This window comes from Prionailurus bengalensis, chromosome B3 (genome assembly GCF_016509475.1).
Source record: "Prionailurus bengalensis isolate Pbe53 chromosome B3, Fcat_Pben_1.1_paternal_pri, whole genome shotgun sequence".
NCBI classification, from domain to species: domain Eukaryota; kingdom Metazoa; phylum Chordata; class Mammalia; order Carnivora; family Felidae; genus Prionailurus; species Prionailurus bengalensis.
This window is the reverse complement of record NC_057355.1, coordinates 81,679,995-81,706,382: the sequence shown is the minus strand read 5'-3', so window position 1 is coordinate 81,706,382 and position 26,388 is coordinate 81,679,995. Positions and strand designations below refer to the sequence as shown.

General features: G+C 37.1%; 1 protein-coding gene across 1 annotated transcript in view; it reads right to left on the bottom strand.

The window, feature by feature from the left end:
• NUBPL (nucleotide binding protein like) overlaps positions 1–26,388 on the bottom strand; it is a 226,356-nt gene that overhangs the window by 195,778 nt on the left and 4,190 nt on the right. Inside the window, exon 3 of the mRNA XM_043554347.1 lies at positions 25,928–25,962. Within this exon, the coding sequence (XP_043410282.1) occupies positions 25,928–25,962 (35 nt within the window). The remainder of the gene's footprint in view (positions 1–25,927; positions 25,963–26,388) is intronic.

The window sequence follows — 26,388 nt, the reverse complement described above, 5'->3', positions numbered from 1 at the left end:
CCCACTGCTTATAGGATAAAATCCAAACTCTTTCACATCATAAGCATCAGTCTATTTTCCAATGGATTCCCCACACGCCCTCTTGTCCAAATATACCATACACTATGGCTATACAGATTACTTCTCACTCCACACACTTTATAATTACCTCTTACCATGACTTTGCTCACATAATTCCTTCAACCTAGAATTTTCTTCTTTTCTGCTATTTTTCTACCTGACAACATTCTACCTAATTTTCCAAGTACTGTCTCTGCTTAAAAATGAAATTAAGTTCTCTCCACTTTGGTATTAACATACTCTGTTTATACCTACCAACTGCTGTGCTTGCTACATTCTTCCACATATGTAAATAAATATGTGTATGTGTCTTCCCCACAAGGCTGGAAGCTTTGTAAAGGTACTACCCATGAGTAAACACAGTGTCTGATACAAGATGGTCCTTGGACTGTTCAACTGAACTGGTCCATAATGACTTAGACATTCTCAAATATGTTGTTTAGGAGACAAAAGGGATGGAGACTGCATTTTAAAGGGAAAGAAACACTGTAACAAAAATATTTGGGGTATTTACAAAAATTACCTTTGTGGACTCTCAAAACCATTTTGAACTTAGGTACAAAATAAAATGATTTAACTGTTAATTGCTAAATAACCAGAAAAAGAAAGTAAAGCCTTGGAAAATGCTTAAAATACTTACTCGTATATGCCAAGTCATCTCTACCCTCTTATGATTAAAATGACTTCTTAAATTCTGTTAGCCAGTAAACTGCCCGGCTTCAATATCATTACTATTTTAGTGTTATCATTTAGTTTTAGAAAAACTACTAGGAAACACAATTCAAAACCGAAATGGGAAAGCGCTTCACACCCACAAGAATAACTATAATCAAAAAGAAAGAAAGTGGGGCACTTGGGTGGCTCAGTTGGTTACGTGTCTGACTTCCACTCAGGTCATGATCTCACGGTTCATGAGTTTGAGCCCTGCATCAGGCTCTGTGCTAACAACTCAGAGCCTGAAGCTTGGAACCTGCTTCGATTCTGTGTCTCCCTCTCTCTCTTCCCCTCCCCAGCTCGCGCGCTCTCTCTCTCTCTCTCAAAAACAAACAAAAAAGACAGAAAGTATTGGCAAGGATGTTGAAAATTTGGACTCTTCATATACTGCTGGAAGGACTGTAAAGTGGTAAAACCACTTTGGAAACTGGCAATTCTTCAAATGGTTAAACATAGAGTTGTAATATGACCCAGAACTCCTCCATCAGGTGTTTACCCAAGAAAACAAAGTGTATGTCCATACAAAAACTTATATACAAATATTCATAGCAGCATTTTTCTTAATAGTCAAAAAGTAGAAAAAACCCAAATGAGTATCAACTGATGAAATGGATAAATAAAAAGTGGTATATCCATAAAATGGACTATTACTCAGCAATACAAAGAAATGAAGGCCTAAAATATGCTACAACATGGATGAATCTTGAAAACATTATGCTAAGTGAAAGAATCCAGTCACAAAAGACCATTTATTGTGTTATTCCATTTATATGAAATGTCCAAATAGGTAAATCTACAAAGACAGAAAATAAATTATAGGTTACCTAGAACTGAAGTACATAAGGAAACAGGATACAAGGTTTCTTTTTGGGGTAATGAAACTGTTCTAAAATTGATGGTAATAGATGTACAATTCTATGAATATATTAAGATCCACTAAAGTGTACATTTATAACAGATGAATTATATGGTATATGAATTTTATCTCAATAAAACCGTTTAAAAAAACTGGTAGAAATGAAAACACAACTTCCCTTTTAAGAGGGAAGATAGCAGTAAGGCGAACATCAAAAAGCAAGAAAAATCTCAAACAATCTAACTTTATATCTAAAGGAGCTAGAAAAAGAAGAACAAACAAAACCCCAAACCAGCAGAAGGAAGAAAGTAATAAAGATTAGAGCTGATATAATTGAAAAAGAAACTAAGAAAAAAAAAAAAAGGAAGAGAATAGATCCATGAAACCAGAACTTGGTTCTTTAAAAAGATCAACAAAATTGATAAATCTTTAGCCAGACTCATCAAAATATAAAATAAAATAGGACAGAGGACTCAAATAAACAAAATCAGAAATGCAAGAGAAGAAATAACAATGACACCACAGAAATACAATCATAAAAGAATATTACGAAAAAGTATATGCCAACAAACTAAACAACCCAGAAGAAATGAACAAATTCCTAGAAACATATAATCTTCCAAAACCAAATCAAGAAAAAATTGAAAATTTGAACAATTACCAGCAATGAAATTGAATCAGTAATCAAAAAACTCCCAACAAACAAAAGTCCAGGACCAGGTGGCTTCACAGGTGAATTCTATCAAACATCTAAAGAAGTATTCATCTAAAGAGAAGTATTCTTCTCAAACTATTCCAAAAACCAGAAGAGAAAGGAAAATTTCCAAATTCATTCTGAGGCCAGCATTACCCTAATACCAAAACCAGATAAAGACACTACAAAAAAAGAGAACTACAACCCAATATCTCTGATGAAGTTACATACAAAAATCTTCAACAAAATATTAGCAAACCAAGTCCAACAATACATTAGAAGAATCATTCACCACGGGGCGCCCGAGTGGCTCAGTACCTTAAGCGTCAGACTCTTGACTTTGGCTCAGGTCATGATCTCATGGATTGTGCTGTCAGCACAGAGCCTGTTTGGGATTCTCTGTCTCCCTCTCTGTCTGCTCCTCCCCTGCTCACACACACTCTCTCTCTCTCTCAAAATAAATAAACAATAAAAAAAATTGTTCACCACATTCAAGTGGGATTTATTTCTGGAATGCAAGGTGGCTCAATATTGGTTAATCTATCAATGTGATGCATCATATCAATAAGAGAAAGGATAAAAGCTATATGATCATTTCAACAGATGCAGAAAAAGCATTTGACAAAGTACAATATCCATTCATGATAAAAACCCTCAAAAAAGTAGTAAAGGGAACATATATAAAAAACCATATATAAAAAAACCCATAGTTAACATTATAGCCAAAGGTGAAAAACTGAGAGCTTTTCTCCTAAGATCAGGAACAAGATAAGGATGTCCACTTTCACCACTTTTATTCAGCATAGTACTGGAAGTCCTAGCCACAGCAATCAGATAAAAAAAAACAAACAAAAGGCATCCAAATTCGTAAGAAACAAATAGAACTTTCACTATCTGCAGATTACATGATACTCTATATAAAAACCCCAAAAGACTCCACCAAAAAACTACTAGAAATTATAAATGAGTTGAGTAAGATTACAAGATACAAAATTTACTGCATTTCTAAACACTAATAATGACACAATAGAATGAGAAATTATGAAAGCAATCCCACTTACAATTGCATCAAAAATAATAAAATACCTAGGAAAAAACTTAACCAAGGAGGTAAAAGACTTGTACTCTGAAAAGTATAGAACACTGATGAAAGAAATTGAATAAACACAAACAAATGGGAAGATACTCCATGCTCATGGACTGGAAGAACTAATATTGTTAAAATGTCCATACTACTGAAAACAATCTAGAGATTTAATGCAATTTCTATCAAAATATCAACAGCATTTTTCACAGAACTAGAAAAAATAATCCTAAAATTTGTATGGAATCACAAAAGGCCTTGAATAGCCAAAATAATCTTGAAAAAGAAAAACAAAGCTAGAGGTATCACAATTCCAGATTTCAAGTTATACTACAAAGCTGTAGTAGTCAAAACTGTATGATACTGGCACAAAAACAGACACACAGATCAAGAGAACAGAAGAGAAAGCCCAGAAACAAACTCGTGATTATATGGCCAATTAATCTTTGACAAAAGAGGCAAGAATATGCAATGGGAAAAAGACAGTCTCTTCAACAAATGGTGCTGGGAAAACAGGACAGCTACATGCAAAAGAATGAAACTGGACAACTTTCTTATACCATACACAAAAATAAACTCAAAACAGGATAAGGATCTAAATGTGAGACCTGAAACTGTAAAAACCCTAGAAGAAAGCACAGACAGTAATTTGTCTGACATGCACCAAAGCAACTTTTTTCTAGACATGTCTCCTATGGCAAGGGAAATGAAAGCAAAAATAAACTACTAGAACTACATCAAAATTAAAAACTTCTGAACGGCAAAGGAAACAATCAACAAAACTAAAAGACAGCCTACTGAAGGGGAGAAGATAATTACAAATGACATATCCAATAAAAGGTTAGTATCCAAAATATATAAAGAATTTATGAAACTCAAGACCAAAAAATAAATAAGTAAATAAATAACCCAATGAAAAAATGGGCAGAAGACACAGACATTACTCCAAAGAATTCATGCAGATGGCCAACAGACACATGAAAAGATGCTCAACATCACTCATCATCAGGAAAATCAGATACCATGTCACACTTGTCAGAATGGGTAAAATCAAAAACACAAGAAACAGTAAGTGTTGGTAGGATGTGGAGAATAAGGAACTTTCAGGCAGTGTTGGTTCCAGGGATGTGAACTGGTATGGCCACTGTGGAAAAGTGTGTGGAGGTTCCTCAAAAAATTAAAAACGGAACTACCCTACAAACCAGCAGTCACATTACTGGGTATTTACTCAAAGAATACAAAAACACTAATTTGAAAGACTATATGCAGCCCTATGTTTATCGCAGCATTATTTACAATAGCCAAATCATGGAAGCAGCTGAAGTTTCCATGAAGAGATAAATCAATAAAGAAAATGTGGCATATGTATGTGTGCATAGATATACATATATGTCTATGTACACACACATACATAAATACACACAATGGAATATTATTCAGCTATAAAAAAGAATGAAACCTTTTGCAAAAACCATTTGAAATGAAACCATTTGCAAAAACATGGATGGAGCTAGAGTAAAATGCTAAGCAAAGTCAGTCAGAAAAAGACAAATACTGCATGATTTCACTCATATGTGGAATTTAAGAAACAAAACAAAGGGAAAAAAAGAGACACAAATCAAGAAACAGACTCTTAACTATTTAAGAGAACACATTGATGGTTACCAAAGGGGAGAGGAGTAGGGAATGGGTGAAATAGGTAAAGGGGATTTGATGAGCACTGAGTAATGTATAGACTTGCACATCACTATATTGTAGGCCTAAAATTAATATAACACTGTATTTTAACTACACTGGAATTAAAATTAAAAACTTACAAATTTAAAAAAAAACTTAAAAAGTGGTAGGACTCCATCCAATTATAACAATTAACAAACCTCAAGCAAGGATATAGATTACTTATTAATAGGTGAAATACTATAAACTAAAAATACTGTGCCCTCTATCTTGAACAAAAGTTGACTAGAAAAGTTCAACACATTTCCTGAGATTTCACAATCAGGGGCAATTCTACTGTATACCAAATCTGAAAGTATGTGTATTTTTCAAATGCATGGGAAAATGTACCTGATAACAATTCAGTTGTATGATCAAGAAACCTGGAGTGTACATCATCCCTGACTCCTTCCTGTCCTCTCCCGCATGCAGTCCTTCATCAAGACCTGATGGGATGCCTGGGTGGCTCAGTTGGCTAAGCATCTGACTTCAGCTCAGGTCACGATCTCAATCTCACAGTTCGTGAGTTCGAGCCCCGCGATGGGTTCTCTGCTGTCAGCACGGAGCCCACTTTGGATCTTGTGTGTGTGTCTCTCTCTGTCCCTCCCCTCCTCTCAAAAATAAATAAACATCAGAAAAAGACCTACCAATTTTACCTCCTCTTCCATTTCTACCATCAACACCCTAATCTAAGACATCACAATGCTCTCCTGCTTAGGTTAGCATAATAGCCTAAACTAGTCTCCTGGACCCAATCTAACATCCCCTCCATTTCTCCATGTGACAGTACTTTTAGACAAATCTGATCATGTCTACCCCTGTTTAAAATTGTTTCCCATTATCATTAAAATAAATCTAAAATTCTTGACATGGTCGCTAAGGCTACTACTCTCCCTCTTACACTGATTCACAGTGACTACCTCATTGGCCTTCTTTCAGTTCCTCCACACCACTACCACCTCATGCTTCTTTCCACTCAGAGTTTCCTGGCACAAAGGTCCTTGCTCTCCAGGACTTTTATTCTAAGTGGGTGGAAAGGGAGGAGGAGGAGACATGGAAGCAGAAGATGAATAAAAATTACCTTGAAAAAAGTAAAACAGAATAATGTGACAGAGAGTAATGGTAGCTGCAGGAAGGCAGATATGATTAATATTATTCTCTCTGGGAAGTCTTCCCTCAACCCTCAAGTAAGGATCAGTATCCTGTTAAATGCTCCCGACAACAAGACTTCTCCTTTGCGGGACTTACCACAAATGTATATAAACAATTTGGACTGCTTCATTCACCACTCTATCCAAAATTCCTACCACAGTGTCAAATGTACAGCAGATAGTTCATAAACATACTGTAAAGGAATGCCCTGTGCTCCCAGTTTCACAAACTGAGTCATATAACCACAGGCCATGAGATGTAATTAGCTAACCTACCCAACTTTGCCAGAACCAGGATCGGTTCTCTCTCCCACTCCTTCTCCGTGAGCCTCAGCAATACCCTCTCTGCCACCTCTGATCTACTACTGCCTATGTCATGTTCCCTGCAATGTTTCATAAGACAACTTAAACAACAGCTGGCTTCCATCTTCCATACCTATCACGTATAAAAATAAAACATCATTTATATTATCACAATCATTTCCATGGCAAATATGAAAATATCAGAGCCCTAACTCAAAGACTACAAAGAGAAGTAGCAGCTTTACAAGGGATTTTGTCAAAGGCAGATGTTAGCTCAAGTTCCATTTATAGGGCTTGTTTCCAAGCAAATTTGTTCTTTCCTGACTTCAATTTTCTCCTATAAAAATGACATTTGATAGACTCTAGATTCTCAAATTTCCCTTTTTCTTTTGATTACTTATAACATCCTTTAGTAGCATGAAATCAAATCCCTTTTTTCTCCATTATAAAAACAATTTCTACTACCAGACTATTTTTGCAAAGATTTGATGCTCAAAACATGTATTATTGATAATGAGGAAAATTCTTTTAGAAGAATTGATATTCACAAGCTCTGTGGTGTGACCACTGTTGGAACAAAACTGAAAGCTAATTAAGCAGAGCAATTCTCATTAAATGAAGAAAACAAGTAATATTAAGATTTGGCTCTTAAGTACTTGGTCAAATGCCTATGAACCACGGTGCCTAGGGAAAGTTCTACCCTGGTATGTTGCAAACATCCTTCTTATTCCAAATATGTTCTCCACCCTGCCTCACCCCACCAAAGTGGTGTGATCCTTCTTTTGAAACCTAATCCTTTGGAAAAGAAAAGAGACAAGCAGTCTAACTAAAAAGCCTTTTGCTGTTTAAAAAAAAAAAAAAAAAAAAAACAAGTACACAAATTTTCCCCAAAACGTCCTTCCCCTGGATGAGTGCCACCCTTAGTCGTGCACAGCTGGTGTTTGTTCACAAAAATGCTCCATTCATAAACAAGCCCCTCTATCCTATTATCACTGGCATCTATTAATTTTCAACTATTCCTACCATGATAAAATTTTTATGCTATATAGTTCTTGAAAATAACCATTCTCATCAGTACCCAAGTCATCATGACACAATTTTATTATTATTCCTCAGAGAACTCCTAAAAAATCAAAGCTTACCATTATTTTAAGACAAAGAAAGGGAAATGGCTAATAAAATAACAAGCAGACAACCCCTTAAAACCAATGTGCTATAGCAATTAGAACATTTTTTAAATGTCAACTTTTTAAACTCTCTTATAGTTGCTTAAACCAAAATCAAGAAACTAAAAGGAAATGAAATTGTGACACATGCTACAACATGGATGCATCTTGAAAACAATGCTAAGTAAAACAAGCACACACAAAAGGACAAATACTGTATGATTCCGCTTAGATGAGGTATGTAGAGCAGCCAAGTTCATAGAGTACAAAAGTAGAATGGTGGTTGCCATGGGCTGGGAATGGGAAATTGGGACTTTAATGGATACAGAACTGCAGTTTGGGATGATGAAATCGTTCTGGGGTTGGATAGTGGTGACAACTGTACAACAGCATGAATGCATTTAATGCCACTGAACCATACATTTAAAAACGGTCAAAACAGTAAATTATGTAAATTATTTTACTATACCAAAAAAAAAAAAAAAATCATTTCCTTAACGATCCACATCCAGTTCAACAGCAAGTCCTCCTGTCTCTATATTCAAAATATTTTTATAAATGATTTTATTTATTTTTGAGAGAAAGAGAGAACGTGCAAGCAGGGGAGGGGGAGAGAGAGAGAGAGAGAGAGAGACAGAGACAGAGAATTCGAAGCAGGATGAGCTGTCAGCATAAAGCCCGACACAGGACTGGAACCCACAAATGGTGAGATCATGACTTAAATCGAAGTCAGACACTTAACCTACTGAGCCACCCAGGTGCACCCAAAATATTTTTAGAAGCTAAATACTTATCACTACACCTCTACCACCAAGGTAAATACAGTCCAAGCTATCGTCTTTAGCTTAAACTCCTGCATTAGGTACTAGGCAAGCCTCCCTGGTTCTATTCTTATTCCCTTGCATCTATGTCTATAATGCAGCCACATCCTTAATATCAAGGAGTAAGTTAAATCACGTCAGTGCCCTGGTCAAAAATCCCCCAGATCATGCTCAGAAAAAAAGTCAGAAACGTCCACCATAGCTCATAAGGCTTTAACATGTCCCCTGCCTACCTCTCCAGGGGTCCACTCTAGTCACATCTGCTGTTCTTTAAAATAGGCCAAGTTGAGTCAACCTCAGGGCTTTTGCTTTTCCTTTGGCCCAATTTCTTAATTCACTTAGACCTCTGTTCAAACGTCTTCAGAGAGCAACTTCCTACAACCCTATCTGAAAGAGCATCTTCTGGGGTACCTGGGTCGCTCAGTTGGTTAAGCGTCCAACTCTTGATTTCAGCTCAGGTCAGGATCTCACAGTCATGAGATTGAGCTCCATATCAGGGTCCACACCCAGTGTGGAGATTCTATCTCTCCCTCTACCCCTCTCCTCTCTCTCCCTCCGCACCTGCTCATTTTCTCAACATCTCTCTCTCTGTCTCAAAAAAAATAAAAAAATAAAATAGCACCTTCCATCACTATCTCCTCACACTGTTTTATGATTTTTCATAAATTATTAATACCTCAGAGTATATGTTTATTATATCTCTTGCACTAGACTATAAACTCCTTAAAAACAGAAACTTAGACATTTTGACCACTCTTTCTCCAGGAACCAAGAAAGTGCCTAGCAAATGGTAAATACTCAGTAAATACTTAAACGAATGAATGAAAATATCTTTATCTGTAGAAGCACCAAGTATTATATCCTTCATTTTCATTTCATACAAAGAAATGTTATTCCACATTAAAGGAAATCATGTTATTTAAAATAACCAAGAGGAACCCACAATCACCCAATTTCCCATTTTGCCTTTTTAATCAGAGTCAGCCCTTGAACATGGAACAAACCCTTAAAAATGAAACAATGCTATCAAACTCTTAGTCAATGTGAATTTTACCTCAATTTTTAAAATTAACTAATTAAAGGGATGCCTGGGTGGCTCAGTCAGTTAAGTGACCAACTCTTGATTTCAGCTCAGGTCATGATCTCATGGTTCGTGAGATCGAACCCAGTGTCAGGCTCTGTGCTGACAGGGCACAGCCTGCTTTTAATTAAAATATTTTTTTGTTTTGTTTTGTTTTTTTAAAAAAAAGACTCTTCAATCAGTACCAGGCAACTCCTCTGATAATTGCTGCTCAGACCATCCCCTTCTTTTCACCAGTTCCCCACTAAGGAAATAGGAGAGAGACCACTGAGGTTCAAACTTCTAAACATTACTGTAAATATAAAGGCTTCCCTAACTTTATAAAGACTGGTCATTTCAGAAGATGTGTTACTGGATGTCTATAATATCTGAACACTTAGTTACCTTAATTGTTCACAGATGCCTTTAATTTTTATGTCTCTGAAGTCATCACTTAAGTCACATTTCATTTGGTAATGGTATGATAAAATAATACACCATGCCTTAATTTCTATGACCAGTTCCTCTCCATCACTAAGGAGGTAATGGAAATTTAGCATTTGTTATTCTGTTGCATATATATAAGCACAAAGGCCAACAGACAAAATCACAAACCAAAGGAATTATGCCCATCCAAAATGAAAATTTTCAGTCATGTTTCTTGGCCAGAATACTCTTCAACTGCATAGAATGTTTTAAATAGCCTAACAGAAATATGATACAGATATCCTCTTCTCCCTTAAGTAAGCTGTGTTTTTAATCATTTTTAAAGAAAATACATAAGAATAGGATTAGATAATGTTAGGTCATCTTTTATTTAAGGCAGCTCAAATAGCCCAAAGGATAGCTAGCACTATCTATCAAGATAGAGCCTTGATCAGTTTCCATGGTGACTGGCAAAGAGAACCATCACACTCCAGATAACATTCCAGCACAGATCTCAGAGCAAAGCCTATTCCAGAGTTTGTAGAAAACGTGTGTGTCTTATTCTATTCAGGAAAAATCTAAAGAAAGAGCAACCATATCTCCATGCAGGGGATCCAGAATGCCTTTAAAGACTACCTGAATACTTTTCCTACCTTAATATAAGAATGTTACATTAAGAGCCCCAGGCATAAACCAACTTGTCATTTATTGCTCTTAGAAAACCCTAGCTTGTTATCTGTCCTGACAGTAATAAAATCATCTTTTAAAGCAACAGTAAGCTAGAGTTCTTCCAACTCAGGAAAAAAAGGCAGTTGCACTTTATCAGTCACTGAAGTAGAACACGCTGCCTAATTTCTTTAAGTGACCATTTAAGATTTTTACGAAAGTACAAAGGAGACTTATGTTCTTTTGGAAGACAAGAGAGGAGAAAGGGCTTCTGAAGAAGCTTAAGAATAATAGCTAAAGAACAATTTAAAACAGTAATCCATTTTCTGCAAAATTGGTTGATGTGGTTAATTTGGCAAAGCATTTGAGACGCAAAGGAGGAAGCAAGAAAATGGTGAGAGGTTCAAGTTTATAATTATTTTGCCTTATTACACCAACAATAAATAAAGACTCTTTAAAAGTCTTCCCCTTTCATCTGAACACTCAGTGACCCATTTCTGCCCAGCAGTGCTGACCCTAGCCCTTTCACACAGTGCAACTGCCAAAAGCGAGCTATCACATGTTCCTGGCTAAAAGGAAATAGGCTGGAACGAAATCTGTAACATGAAATATTTCAAGGCCAAAATTAAAGCTTTAAAATGCCACAACTGAAAACAATACTGTTCTGATTTCAACTTCGTTCTCATGGCCTTCAATCTTATCAAAGCTTGTTTTAAATCTAATATTTGCCCATTTCCCTAAATGTTCTGGCACACAAGAATAATATTTCAAATAGAAGTATTTTGGGGTTTGTTGTCTATGTTTTAAATGAAATAAAATTGTTCAACCACAGAATGTAAACTCCTTTATTGAAAAACTTGAATAGGCATTTAATAAAGCCCAGGAACTCAAACCTTTGGAGAAGTCCACCAAAGTGTTACCTGTTTTCAATTACCTAGCAAGCATTTACCAAGTATGTAATGATGGGCCAGGTAATAGTGGCAGATGATTTTAAGATGCAGTCCCTCACATCATGGAAGTTATGATCACTCTACTGGCAGGAGATAAACATATGAACCAATAGAGGAAGAAGTGACATTATTGAAGCCACTAGTAAGAGTTCACGTAGGAAGTGACAGTCAACATGAGACCTGAAGGGTGAAAGCAGCTGGGCAAGGAAGGCAAAGAGGACAGTCAATGCAAAGGCACAGTTAATTAAAAGTCAAGGGCAGAGAGGAAATTTAAGTAGAACAAACCTTTAAGAACTAAGCTAAGCAATCTGGACAAAGACATATATGTAGGAAGAACTATCCTACAATCAATATGAGGAATTATTTAATTCAAGGTGGGAGAGATTATGTAGATCAAATAAGAGTTTATAAAAAACTCTTCAGTGAAAGGTGAAAGAATTCTTACCAAGGTTAATGATAATGGAGAAAAGGCCAGCACTTAGTGACTGATATACAAAAGCAGAGTGGGATCAGAGAAATGAAAGACAAGGATGATATCAAGGTTTCGAAGTAGGGGGGCGCCTGGGTGGCGCAGTCGGTTAAGCGTCCGACTTCAGCCAGGTCACGATCTCGCGGTCCGTGAGTTCGAGCCCCGCGTCGGGCTCTGGGCTGATGGCTCAGAGCCTGGAGCCTGTTTCCGATTCTGTGTCTCCCTCTCTCTCTGCCCCTCCCCCGTTCATGCTCTGTCTCTCTCTGTCCCAAAAATAAATAAAAACGTTGAAAAAAAAAAAAAAGGTTTCGATGTAGGATACCAGGAGACCTGGTATAGTAGTTTTAAAACATGGACACATATTTTTTGATACCCCTCCCATCATGAAGTTAAGTTTATGTCTCCTCCTCTTGAATCTGGGAAGACACATGAGTACTTCAACCCAGAATCTAGGCTGACTCCCCTCTTTCTTCTCTTAGCCAAAGAGAAGATTGAGGCCTTTCTCTTTAGTCAAAGAAGGCCAGAGAGCTTCCTTCCTATTCACTGGGTCACTAACTCTTAGAGCCCTGAGCCACTATGTAAGAAGTCAACCTACTACACTAAGGTTACCATGCAGTAAAGAAGTTCACGTAACATTTGGAAAAGCCATGGAAATGCTTTTGAGATCAATGATCTCAACTGAGATCAGCCCTCAAATAATCGTCATCCAAGTACTAAGCATATGAGTGAAGAGCCTCCAGATAATTCCAGTCCCTAGCCAGGTCTTCCCTGGTGAAGTTTCAGTAGAACAGAGACAAGCCATCCCTGCTATATTCTGTCTGAACTCCTGTCTCACAGAATCTGTGAACATAATGGCTATCACTTTATGTCACAAACTTTAGGGTAGTTTGTTACACATCAATAGATAACTGAAATGGGTGATGGTAACATATACGTAAATTATTAAGGAACACAGGAACAGAAGTTTGTAGAGAAAGATAATCATGGCAGTTCCATATCAATTATTTAAATCTGACATATCTGTAGAATACCAATGGAGATGTCGAGTAAACTAATGAAAACAAGGATTTTAAAAAAGAGACACTGACGAAGCAGTATATGAAAATAAAGGGAGGACATGTATGCATGAGGGAGAAAATAAGAAGGTATAGAAATGGAATGACATGAAAAGTCAGAGAGGAAACTGAAAAGGTCAGAGAAAGAAGAATCAAGACAGAATGATGCTGTAAAAGCCAAACAAATGTTCTCTAAGGTGTCAGCACCTGTGGTCAGTAGAACCCAATGGAGTAGAAAATCAAGTAGAATTGAGAGAAAGGGAACAAATATTCATGGAAGATAGCTGGCGACTAGGAGAGGAAATTCAATAGTATGATAATAGGAAGTCAAATTATAGAAGTTGAGAAATAAATGAGAATTGGGTAAACTGACACAGCCAGTGTAGACTACGCTCTCCAGTATGAGTATGGCTGTAATGGGAATGTAACAGAAGGCAGAAGCTTGGGGGAAACAGGTAAAGAAGATATGCTGTTTTATTCACTCACCCAACAAATATACACATTTATATTTTTCAGTGTGTATGAGTAACATGAGCAGATCTATAGACCAAGAGGAAGGAATTAGCAAACAGAAACTAAAGATAACCAAAAGGAATTTATGAATCAAACTGCTAGAAAAGGCAGGAAATGAAGGACAAAGAGTCCAGATAGAGGTATGAGGTCTGATATCTCTTTCTCTGAGGCAGGAAGAGACAAGAGATCATATGACTGTATAAAGATACACTCGACAGAGGAAGAAAATATTAAGTACGTTACCAATGGAAAGTCCATTATTCATGTGGATTAGGAGGCAAGACCACATGCTAGGAGTAAAATAAAATGGGATTGAAGGCTTGAGAGTGGGAAAAGCCATCTGTGGTAAGTGAGAAAGGAAGAAGACTGGAGACAAGAATCAGCAAGTCATACAGTGATCCCTGCTCCGAATGGAAATGACATTCTCCCAGTCACTCGGGCAGCAAATTAACTAAGATGAGGACAGAGGCAGGGCTTTTTCAATTCTGCATCCCCATGCTAAGCACAGCCCCTAGGAAACGACGGGCCTTCAATAAATGGTTGATAAGTGAATAAACAAACCTATATATGAAGGAATAAGAAAAATTCATCAGAAATCTATTCATTCTTTTCAATGATTACAAAGTTATAATCCCCCATTCATGTATGTATGAATATGTGTAGCTATAATTATCAAATATTTGCAAGAAAAGTCATCAATTATTATGAATATTTCCATTTCCCATCCTGAAAGAAATTCTTACTTTTAGTAAAGCTTTTTGCTCTAATTGCAAATATATTTTCTGAGTCTCTTTCTTTTTGGTAAATGTCAAAATTCATGAATTTAAATGCACTTATAAAACACATCTATCCACAAGAATTACCATTGAATTGAAGAACAAAAACAAGCAAAAAATAATCATTTTGCAATTGTTCCTTCTGGATCTCTTGCCCCAGTTTCCCTCTACCTTTAAAATAATTATACTTTAAACACTAATAGTGTACCCTTCCTCCAAAATAGCTAACCATAATATTGAGACAAAATATTTTTATAAGAAACTTATCTATTGCATATACAACAAAATTACCGTTTAAAAAAAAGACATTAATAACAAGTCAACTTAATATAGTGCAACACTAGCATTAAAAAAAAGATGAGCCATGGGGCGCCTGGGTATCAGTCAGTTGAGTGTCTGACTTTGGCTCAGGTCATGATCTCATAGCTCGTGAGTTCAAGCCCTGCATCAGGCTCTGTACTGACAGCTCGGAGCCTGGAGCCTGCTTCAGATTCTGTGCCTCCCTCTCTCTGTGCCACAACCCACTTGCATACTGTCTCTGTCTCTCTCAAAAATAAGTAAACATTTAAAAAAATTAAAAAAAAAAAAAAAGATGAGCCACAACCTTATGAACTTGCACTAAGTAGTATACATCAGGATTCCACATATGTAATTATGAAAAACAGTCTCAACCATATTTAACCCAAATTCACACCATAACTAATATTCCAGATTATAATAATATGTTTGGGCTGGCATGTGGAATGTTATAACAGCTAATAAGAATAGCTCACATCAGCATTTATTGTGTGCCAGGCTCTGTGCTTAGTGCTTTATAAACATCATCTCCTTTAATACTTACAACCCTAAGAGGTAGGTATAGGTGGGCACCGGGGTGGCTCAGTCAGTTAAGTGTCCAACTCTTCATTTCGACTCAGGACATGATCTCACAGCTCATGAGATCAAGCCCCACGTTGGGCTCTGTGCTGACAGTGCAGAACCTGCTTGGGATTCTCTCTCTCCCTCTCTCCCTGCCCCTCCCATGCTTGCACTGCTTCTCTCTCTCTCTCAAAATAAATGAACATTAAAAAAAAAAAAAGAGGTAGGTACAGGCAAAAGTCCCACAGTTTCCAAGAGGCAAAGCCAGAATCAAGCCCTGTTTTGTCTGACATCAACAAGCTAGACTAGTAACTACTATACATATAACTATTAATGAAGAAAATCAGTGCCTTAAGTGGTGGTACATAATATGTTCCAAGATCACTGAAAATTCTAAAATCCGAAACTTCAATCGTGAACAAAAACCTCCTAATTTTCCCTAACATGAGCACAGAACTTCAAAGGCTTAAGAAAATCTTAATTCCATTTAAAGAAACACTCATGATAATTTGTGAAAAGGAGAAGGATGTCTGGAAAGAATAAGTGTAGGGGTGCCTGGGTGGCTCAGTCGGTTCAGCATCCGACTTCAGCTCAGGTCATGATCTCAAAGTCTGTGGGTTCGAGCCCCGCATCAGGCTCTGTGCTGACAGCTTAGAGCCTGGAGCCTGCTTCCAATCCTGTGCCTCCCTCTCTCTCTGCCCCTCCCCCACTCTCACTTTGTCTCACTCTGTCTCTCAAAAATAAATAAATGTAAATAAAATAATTTAAAAGAAAGAATAAGTGTAAAGACATTATGTGATCATGGGAAAAAAATATTTTGAGATATGAAAAAAAACCACAACTCTTTGAAGATAATACTGCTTCATTTTCCATGTGTAAGTCCAATTAAAATTCTAATGATTCATTCTAGCAATGGAAATTAAGCAAAAAGTTTACAAAAATAGTCAAATAAATAAAATGTGTATTAACTTTTATTTTGAAATATTACTTACAGACTTTTATTTAGCTATCCATACTAAAAAGTGACTTAGAACTTACTATGTATCAGCCAGTGTGCTAAGCTCTCCACATATATTAACCCATTTAAGTTTTAATTATTTCATGTGCTCAGGGAAAAAAAGGCATCATTTATGGGAATGCAAGCTGGTGCAGCCACTCTGGAAAACAGTATGGAGGTTCTTCAAAAAACTAAAAATAGAACTACCCTACGACCCAGCAATTGCACTACTAGGTATTTATCCAAAGGACACAGGTGTGCTGTTTCGAAGGGACACATGCACCCCCATGTTTATAGGAGTACTATCAACAATAGCCAAAGTATGGAAAGATCCCAAATGTCCATTGATGGATGAATGGATAAAGAAGATGGGGTGTATATATGTATATGTGTGTGTATATATATATATATATATATATATATATACACATACATACAATGGAGTATTACTCAGCAATCAAAAAGAATGAAATCTTGCCATTTGCAACTACATGGATGGAACTAGAGGGTATTATGCTAAGTGAAATTAGTCAGAGAAAGACAAATATCACATGACTTCACTCATATGAGGACTTTTAGGACAGAGAACAGATGAACACAAGGGAAGGGAAGCAAAAATAATATAAAAACAGGGAGGGGGACAAAACATAAGAGACTCTTTTTTTTTTATTTTTTTTTTAACATTTATTTATTTTTTTTTTTTACATCTTTTTTTTTCAACGTTTTTTATTTATTTTTGGGACAGAGAGAGACAGAGCATGAACGGGGGAGGGGCAGAGAGAGAGGGAGACACAGAATCAGAAACAGGCTCTAGGGTCTGAGCCATCAGCCCAGAGCCTGACGCGGGGCTCGAACTCACGGACCGCGAGATCGTGACCTGGCTGAAGTCGGACGCTTAACCGACTGCGCCACCCAGGCGCCCCAACATTTATTTATTTTTGACACAGAGAGAGAGCATGACAGGGGAGGGTCACAGAAAGAGGGAGACACAGAATCTGAAACAGGCTCCAGGCTCTGAGCTGTCAGCACAGAGCCCGACGCAGGACTCGAACCCACGGACGGCGAGATCATGACCTGAGCCGAAGTCGCACGCTTAACCAACTGAGCCACCCAGGCGCCCCATAAGAGACTCTTAAATATGGAGAACAGAGGGTTACTGGAGGGGTTGTAGGAGGGGGGATGGGCTAAATGGGTAAGGGGCACTAAGGAATCTACTCTTGAAATCATTGTTGCACTATATGCTAACTAATTTGGATGTAAACTTTTTAAATAAATAAATACATAAAATTAAGTAGAAGAAAAAAAGACATCATTTAGCCTTTAATGGCCAAATTATAAACAACTTATCCAACGCTTAGAATTTGCCACAGAAATGAAATATACATGTATGTGTGTATATAAATTCACAATCATTCTTCACTTAATGTTCCACTGTTATTACCAACATTTACCAAGAACCTACCATACACCATCACTGAACTAGGCACTGAGGATTTAAAAAAAAAGTAAGACCAAAATCATTGCCCCTAAAAGGTTCACAGACTAGCATAGGAGATAAATAAACAAACTCTTTTAAAATAATATGGAAAGTGTTAATTCTTTCCTCAAAACATCATAGCAGAGAAAATAAAGAGCAGGGATCACCTCACAGAAGATAACATAGTAAGAGTCTGAATAAGGCAGTGAATTAAGGACTAAAATGAGAGGACATAGTCTAGAGAACTTTAATGGGTAGAAGAAGCAGGAACAGGTGACTAAAGACCCCACAGGACAAAGATGGTTATAGGAAAAGAGTTTGGTTTTATACATGCTGAGCTTGAATGTCTGTCAAACATTCAAGTGGATGTCTTCAGAGACAACTAGAATGGCAGGTCTGGTACCCAGCAAAGAAATCTGGGCTGGTGATACATTTGGAATCAAAGACACATGGGTAGTAATGCAGCAGAGGGAGAAATGAGATTAGCAGATAAAGAGTACAAAATGAGAAGAGGGTTAAGCAGAATCATGGAATGCACAAGCTTTAAAGAAGCAGGAACAGAACAGTGTATAGCCTACTAAGCCACAAAAAGTCCTCTCATCCCACACCACTTCTCAAAAAAACAAAGAAAACTAAACAAGACTTTGTACTTAATATACTGTAAAACCATTCTATGTACTCAATTCATCCATGTGGCAAACATTTATTGTGTATTTCCTAAGTCATAAAGCACTGTGCTAGCTGCTAAGGGGTAGCCAAGGATAAAGACAACACAGTCATCATTCATAAGAATCTAGCTAAGATAGGAATTGAGCAAGGAAGTTAAGAGCACAGGATCTAGGTTGGCATTCAAATCTTGGCTCTGCTATTTACTTCCTGAGTGACCCTAGGCAACATAGCCTCCAGGTACTTCTGCTTCCTTATCTGTAACAGGGATGATAATAGTACCTATTCCCATATGGTTGCTATGAAACATAAGTGAGTTAAGAACCATGTCAGGAGGAATAGTGCTTGACATATAATAAGCACTCAATAAATGCTAGTAATATCATTTGTTATTATAAAAATTATCAGAATGGTTGCATGGACATAATAATAATAATAATAACAACAACAACAACAACAACAACAATAATAATAAATAGTGCTACTGGATTTCCCAATACAGAAAAAGAGAGGAATTCAGGGAGCACTTCATTACAACAATAATAATAATAAATAGTGCTACTGGATTTCCCAATACAGAAAAAGAGAGGAATTCAGGGAGCACTTCATTACAACAATAATAATAATAAATAGTGCTACTGGATTTCCCAATACGGAAAAAGAAAGGAATTCAGGGAGCACTTCATTAAGCTGCCCCTGAGGGCAAAGCTGGCTCATACAGTGCCTCTGTGTGAATTAGAATGCAGCTTGCAGGGGTGCCTGGCTGGCTAAGTAGGTACATTATATGACTCTTGATACTGGGGGTCGTGCGTTCAAGCCCCACATTGGGCCTAGAGCTTACTTAAAAAATAATAAATAAACAAAACAAAAAATACTGCAACCTCCAGTTACACAAGAAAAGGATAGTTTGGATTTCTGTCATCACACAACCTCCCTGACAAGCACCCTTATGCAGGATATAACCAGCATAGCCATAAATGGCAGCCTGGAAGATAGGGCACGTAAAGCTGAAAAAAGGTAAAGAGGACACTCCAGCAGTAAGGTACAAGAAAGGCTGTAAGAGAGCAAGAACATAGTATATCCAAGCCCAAATTGGCAACTTCAAGCAACCCAGATTGGGTAGCGCTACAACACAAGGACCATTTAGGAGAGCTGAAGACAAACCCACAAAGAAAGATGAAAGCCGTATCACTGAGGATCTTGAATACCAATAAAGGCATTCAACAGTGACGCTGAGCAGGGGAGTGATGTAATTCCAATAGTGCTTTAGTAAGAGTAATCAGGTATTATGTCTGAATGGATTTGAACATGAGTAGGTAATGTATTTGATCACTGCAGTGGTCTGCTAGTGTATGAGTTCCTCAAAGGCATGGACTGTGTGTCTCATTCACTTCTGTATCCTCCAAACAAAGTTCTTGGGATGTAGTAGGCACTCAATAACTGTTTCAAGTATAAATGAATAAATGAGCCAAATAGTAATGTGAGCCTTAGAGTAGAAATGGTGGCAACAGAAAAATACATCTTAAAAAAATATTGCAGAGAGAGAAATAAAGATATTTGCTGGCTGATGAAATGTGGCAAGGATCAGACAGAATCAATAAAGACTGTAAAACTGATAAATACTATGGCACTGCATTACACATTTCTGTGAGAACCAAATACAATTATCTTCATGAAAATGCTCTATGAAAAAAAAAAAGTTGCTTTTCTCTGAAATAAAAGCTACTCATCCTGGATGGATACACTACTATATTTGACCTTGAATACAGCTCATGATTTTAAGACATTCATCCTCCTTTTGTCTTCACTAGATTATAAAACCTTTAAGATACACAATGCGTCTACTGTTATGACGCACAATAAAACCTTAACTGTTATCTTAATTAACACTCTCTCACTCACAGAAGAAACTATTATTGAACCTAATTCATCTATATACCACCAAAATACACACACACAGATACATAGAAATATGTACAAATTATATAAGTACACACACACACACACACACACACACACACACACAACACTGTTTCATGAATGTAGCCTTGGCTGGCTGTGAACTCCCCCAACCCATTTATTTTTCTTTATATTCCCAGGGTGTCTGGCAATGAGTGTTACAGGTACTCAAATGTTATTTGGACTAAAATGAACTGAATTGACTTAGGAATCTCACAGAGCTTATCAATGGCTTCTGGTAGTCTTTATGTTTCCTTCTCCCAGGAGTGCTCTTCTCACTGTTTATTAAGTTATATTGTAGAAAAATGATATCCATAATATGGTTAAGATAGAGAGAGGAAAAATAAAAAAATATGATAGTCTATACGTATGATCAGTGGTGTGCCAGTAAATGTTTAACAACTGGTTCAGGGTGGGGCGGGATGCAGTGTCTGATTTTCAATATTTGTTGATTTCCATGGTTTAAATACTCTCACTGTGGCCTACTGCATGGTAACAACAGGATATCAACTAGTTCCCAAATTCCTGAAAATTTAACAATCAGCACTCTCAAACTAGCATGAGCCAGCTCCAAAAAACCACTGGAGGCAATATTTAGACACATGGCACACATGATCCCAAACTCTGCCCTGCAATACTACCTTCTACATTCCCAAAGGTAAGTACCAAAGACTAGGAAAAGGGAAAATCCATACCCTATTCCTGGAAGGCCTTTACTTCAATCTACAAAGTAGTCTTCTTTTAAACTGGGTCCATAACCCAACCCAGAAATTTCTTTTGCCGAAGCTAGTGACATCTGAACTTTTCTGATCATGAACTCCAATAAGTAAAAAAATGTTTGAGCATACATCCCTAATATATGTTAATATATTTGTTTATAAATTACATTAGAGCTACTGTATACACTATATATACTAATATAGTATAAATTCCAAAAAATACCAAAAAAACAAATTTTAAAAGATAACATAAAATTGGGGCGCCTGGTGGCTCAGTCGGTTGAGCATCCAACTTCGCCTCGGGTCATGATCTCACAGCTCGTGAGTTCAAGCCCGGCGTCGGGCTCTGTGCTGACAGCTCAGAGCCTGGAGCCTGCTTCAGATTCTGTGTCTCCCTCTCTCTCTGACCCTAACCCACTCGCATTCTGTCTCTGTCTCTCTCAAAAATAAATAAACATTAAAAAAAAAATTTTTTTAAAAAGATAAGATAAAATTTAATACAAATGGAAAAGAAAAATTTCCCTCCCACATCCCAATGGACTATCTTACACACACCCCCAGTGTTTACAAAATCCAGTTTAGAGATTAAAGTCAACATGAAAAGTAAAATGAACAGCTTCCTGGCCCTGTCTCCCTTTCCTGGATCTTCCCACTCCAATGCTGAAAAAAGGTAAGCACCAACCCATGGAAAAGAAAGGAAGTAAGAGGGGTGCCTGGGGAGCTCAGTCAGTTAAGATGACTCTTGATTTTGGCTCAGGCCATGATCTCATGGTTCAAGAGTTTGAGCCCTGCACAGGGCTCTGTGCTGACAGCACAGCCTGCTTAGGATTCTCTGTCTCCCTCTCTCTCTGCCCCTCCCCCGCTCATACCCTCCCCCACCCCCTCTCAAAATAAATACACATTAGAAAGAAAGAAAGAAAGAAAGAAAGAAAGAAAGAAAGAAAGAAAGAAAGACCAACCAAGGTCTTGAACAAAGTTGGCCTACAGAAAAGCAAATCAGAGACCCCTTTTAAAAACACTACAATACAATACAACTCTGTGGACAAGCTCCACCAAATTAACACTCCATGAAAATGAATCATTAGAGAGGCTCTAAAAACACCATCCTTAATGGAGTTTTTAACCCCATAAAGTGATATACCCTGACCATCTATATCAACCCAGGCAAATAGAAGAGCTGAGAGGAAACTTGGGTTTCCCCTAAGGACCAAACATGTCCTCCAAACAATATTTTGTAGTATTTTAATATCAATAAAATATTAAGTTGGAGGGTGCCTAGGTGCTCAGTCAGTTAAGCATCCAACTTTTGACTTCAGTTCAGGCCATGATATCATGGTTCAAGAGTTTGAGCCCCACGTTGGGCTCTGCACTGACAGTGCAGAGCATGCTTGGGATTCTCTCTCTCCCTCTCTCTCTTTCCCTCTCCTGCTGGTACGTGAGCACACAGCCCAAATGTGTGCTCTCTTTCTCTCTCTCTCAAAATAAATAAACTTTAAATACATAAAATAAAGTAAAATAAAATAAAATCTTAAGTTGGGAAATACAGAGTACAAAACTATGCCATTGCCACGTAGTATTCCTAAGAAACTTAACAGAAGACCATGGGAGAGGGGAAAAAAAAAAAAAGGTTAGAGAGGGAGGGAGCCAAAACATAAAGACTCTTAAAAACTGAGAACAAACTGAGGGTTGATGTGGGGTGGGAGGGAGGGGAGAATGGGTGAGGGGTATTGAGGAGGGCACCTGTTGGGATGAGCACTGGGTGTTGTATGGAAACCAATTTGACAATAAATTTCATATAAAAAAATAATAAAATAAAATAAAATAAAAACTATGCCAGATGCATTTACATCATATAGAACAGATACAACTTTTCTTTTCTATATGCAGGCTGCCCTCTGGCAGGTCACTCTGGCAGGTCACAAACATGCTAGACTCTAATCAAAAATAGTAACTTTGCTAAAAAAAAAAAAAAAAAAAATCAAGAAATGAAAAACAAAAAAACACCTTCATCAGGATCACAGACAACGAAAGGAAGATTTTACAAACATGTTTAAAAACACTTGAGGATAGGGGCGCCTGGGTGGCGCAGTCGGTTAAGCGTCCGACTTCAGCCAGGTCACGATCTTGCGGTCTGTGAGTTCGAGCCCCGCGTCAGGCTCTGGGCTGATGGCTCAGAGCCTGGAGCCTGTTTCCGATTCTGTGTCTCCCTCTCTCTCTGCCCCTCCCCCGTTCATGCTCTGTCTCTCTCTGTCCCAAAAATAAATAAATAAATAAATAAACGTTGAAAAAAAAATTTTTTTTTAAAAAACACTTGAGGATACTAAAGACTTCTGAAAAAATGAGCCAGGTAAAGTATTATTGCTTTTCCTTTCTTGTTGCCATTTCCCTATCATACATATAAAGCATTAAAGATGGATCTGCCCTCATCCTTGCTCCCTGAAAGAAGAAAAGAAAAACCACAAAAAAACAGAAGGAAAAAAAAAAAAAAAACTTTCTGAGCTACCATCTCATCAAGACTGAAAATATTTAACATGAAGGAACCAACCCTTCTTTAACTATTCTTTTCATCATTTGCTCTCTTATTCCATTATTGCGTCACACTGACTTAAGACTCAAAGCTTTGGCTAAAATGATAACCAAATTAAAAGATCCCCACACCTACAAATTTATCTACCTTCCCAACCACTGAATCTTCCCTGTTTCCTCCCTTCTTTAAGCAAGATGAGGGCTCTTCTTCAGGGTAACTCAGTGCCCTAATAAAAATTATTTTTAAAAATTTATTACTGGTTCTTACTTCAATATGGTTACCTAAACTCTTCAAATTCCCACTGATACAACAAGAGAAAAAATAGTTTAAAACTAAATAAAAAAACATAACCACACTAGAAAACAAAAAGAACCACCAAGCTAAGTAAATAGAGATCACCCTGGTGGCTCAGTTGGTTGAGCATCTGACTTCAGCTAAGGTCATGATCTCATGGTTGCTGAGTTCAAGTCCCATATCAGGCTTACTGCTGTCAGCGCAAAGCCTGCTTCAAATCCTCTGTCCTCTTTTCTCTCTGCCCCTCCCCCAGCCTGTGCTCTCTCAAAAATAAATAAAACATTTTAAAAAGAAAAAAGAAAACAAAGAGGGTGACATTAGGAGGTAAGAGTTTTCACAAACTCTAGATCCAGGATTCTCAAAGATGAGCATGCCTCAAAATCATATAGATGGCTGGTTAAAACACAGATTCCAGCTAATATAACATTGTGTCAAATATACTTCAATAAAAAATTAAATTTAAAAATACAATGTATGGAAATACACACACACACACACACACACACACACAGATTGTGGGACTCCACCCTCATGGTTTCTAATTCAGATTTCGGTTCGGCTCAAGATTTTGTATGTCTAACAATTTCTCAGGTAGTGCTGATTCTACTGGTCTGAGCACCACATTATAAGAACCACCAAGCTAAGTAAATACAGATCACTAAAAGGAACACTTTTTTATTAGTTCTAATTAGCATCCTCAGAGAGATTCAAATGAATGATACAGCCATTGTTTTTCTGGTATGTGTAAAATATGAAAGAGTTTTGGAAAACTGGAAAAAATACAATTTCTGAATTTAAAAATAAAACTCAGAATGGCTAAATAACAACTAAAACCCAACAAAGCAGTGTGGAAAATAGTCTAAGATATCTTCCAAAACATATAGCAAACAAAAGACAAAGAAATGGAGAATATGAAAGACAAATTAACAAGCATAAAGAGTTAATACCTATCCAATAGGTACCTGGAGAGAGAACAAACACACCACTGAAAGTAAACAAGGAAGAGGCACCTGGGTGGCTCAGTTGGTTAAGTGCTCAGCTCAGGTCATGATCTCACAGCTCATGAGTTTGAGCCCAACGTTGGGCTCTGTGAGGACAGCTCAGAACCTGGAGCCTGCTTCGGATTCTGTGTCTCCCTCTCTCTCTGCCCTTCCCCCTGCTCGCATTCTGTCTCTCTCTCTAAGATAAACAAACATTTTAAAAAATAATAAAAAAATGAAGTGATCAAGGAAGAAATTTCCCTAAGCTGAAAAAGACTCAAACCTTGATACTGCTTGGCTAACTTCCAAGCAGGCAAAAAATTTTAAAGCCAAAAACTGGACACATATTTATGACATTTCTAAACTTAAAATACATAAAGAAAACCCTAAAAGCTTTGAGGGGAAAAACACAGGTTATTACAAAGCAATATGAATCCTATTAGCATCAGACATTTTATTAACATGTGAGAAGAAAAAGGAATGTTGTTTACAAGGTTCAGAGATGCAATTATTTTGAACCTGGAAGTCTACATCTAGTCAAACTATCAAATACAAAGGCAAAATAAAGACATCTTTGGAAATTTAAGAACTAAGAAAACTGACTTCCTGTCCATATTTATTTCCTACTTCTACTGTGAGAAATTATCACGTAAGTCCAAAATGGATTTCAATGAGCTAAAATTAAGGCGTTGACAGAGTTACATATGTTTTGGAAGCTCTAAGAAAGCATCCATAAACTTGCCTTTTCTACCTTCTAGAGGCTGCCTAAATTCCTTGACCCCTTTCATTTTCATTATCATTAAATGTTATCAGTACTTATGGCAGACTTTTTAGTTCCTTAAAGAAATACAAGTGACTACAGCTACACTACACAGCCTCTGACAGAGTAAATGAAAAATACCAGTACATTCTTTATCATTTCCCTAAAAAGCATTTTAATCAATTAATATTCATAATAATAAACACCTACCGAATCATTCGCTGCTAGTGCAAGTGCAAGGTTCACTGTAAGAAACAAAAAAGTAATTAAATTTAGTAATGTTCCTTCTACTAAAATTCAGTTTGCCTTTTAATATTTTCAATGTAATAACCAAAACATGAGAATTTTTTAATGTATCTCCCACACTGGTATAAAACAAAGACAAAGAAAGAATACAGAAAGTAAAAACAAGACAGAGACAGTAATATTCCAACAGCAATAGATGCCTGCCCTAAAATTAATATTTTAAATAATCCATTTTTATAATGTGATAATTTAAATAATCTACTTAGTTTTTTAAAAAAACAATCTTGGGGCGCCTGGGTAGCTCAGTTGGTTAAACATCCGACTTCAGCCTAAGTCATGATCTCATGGTTTGTGAGTTCCAGCCCCGCGTCAGACTCTGTGCTGACGGCTGAGAGCCTGAGGCCTGTCTTCCTCTCTCTTTGCCC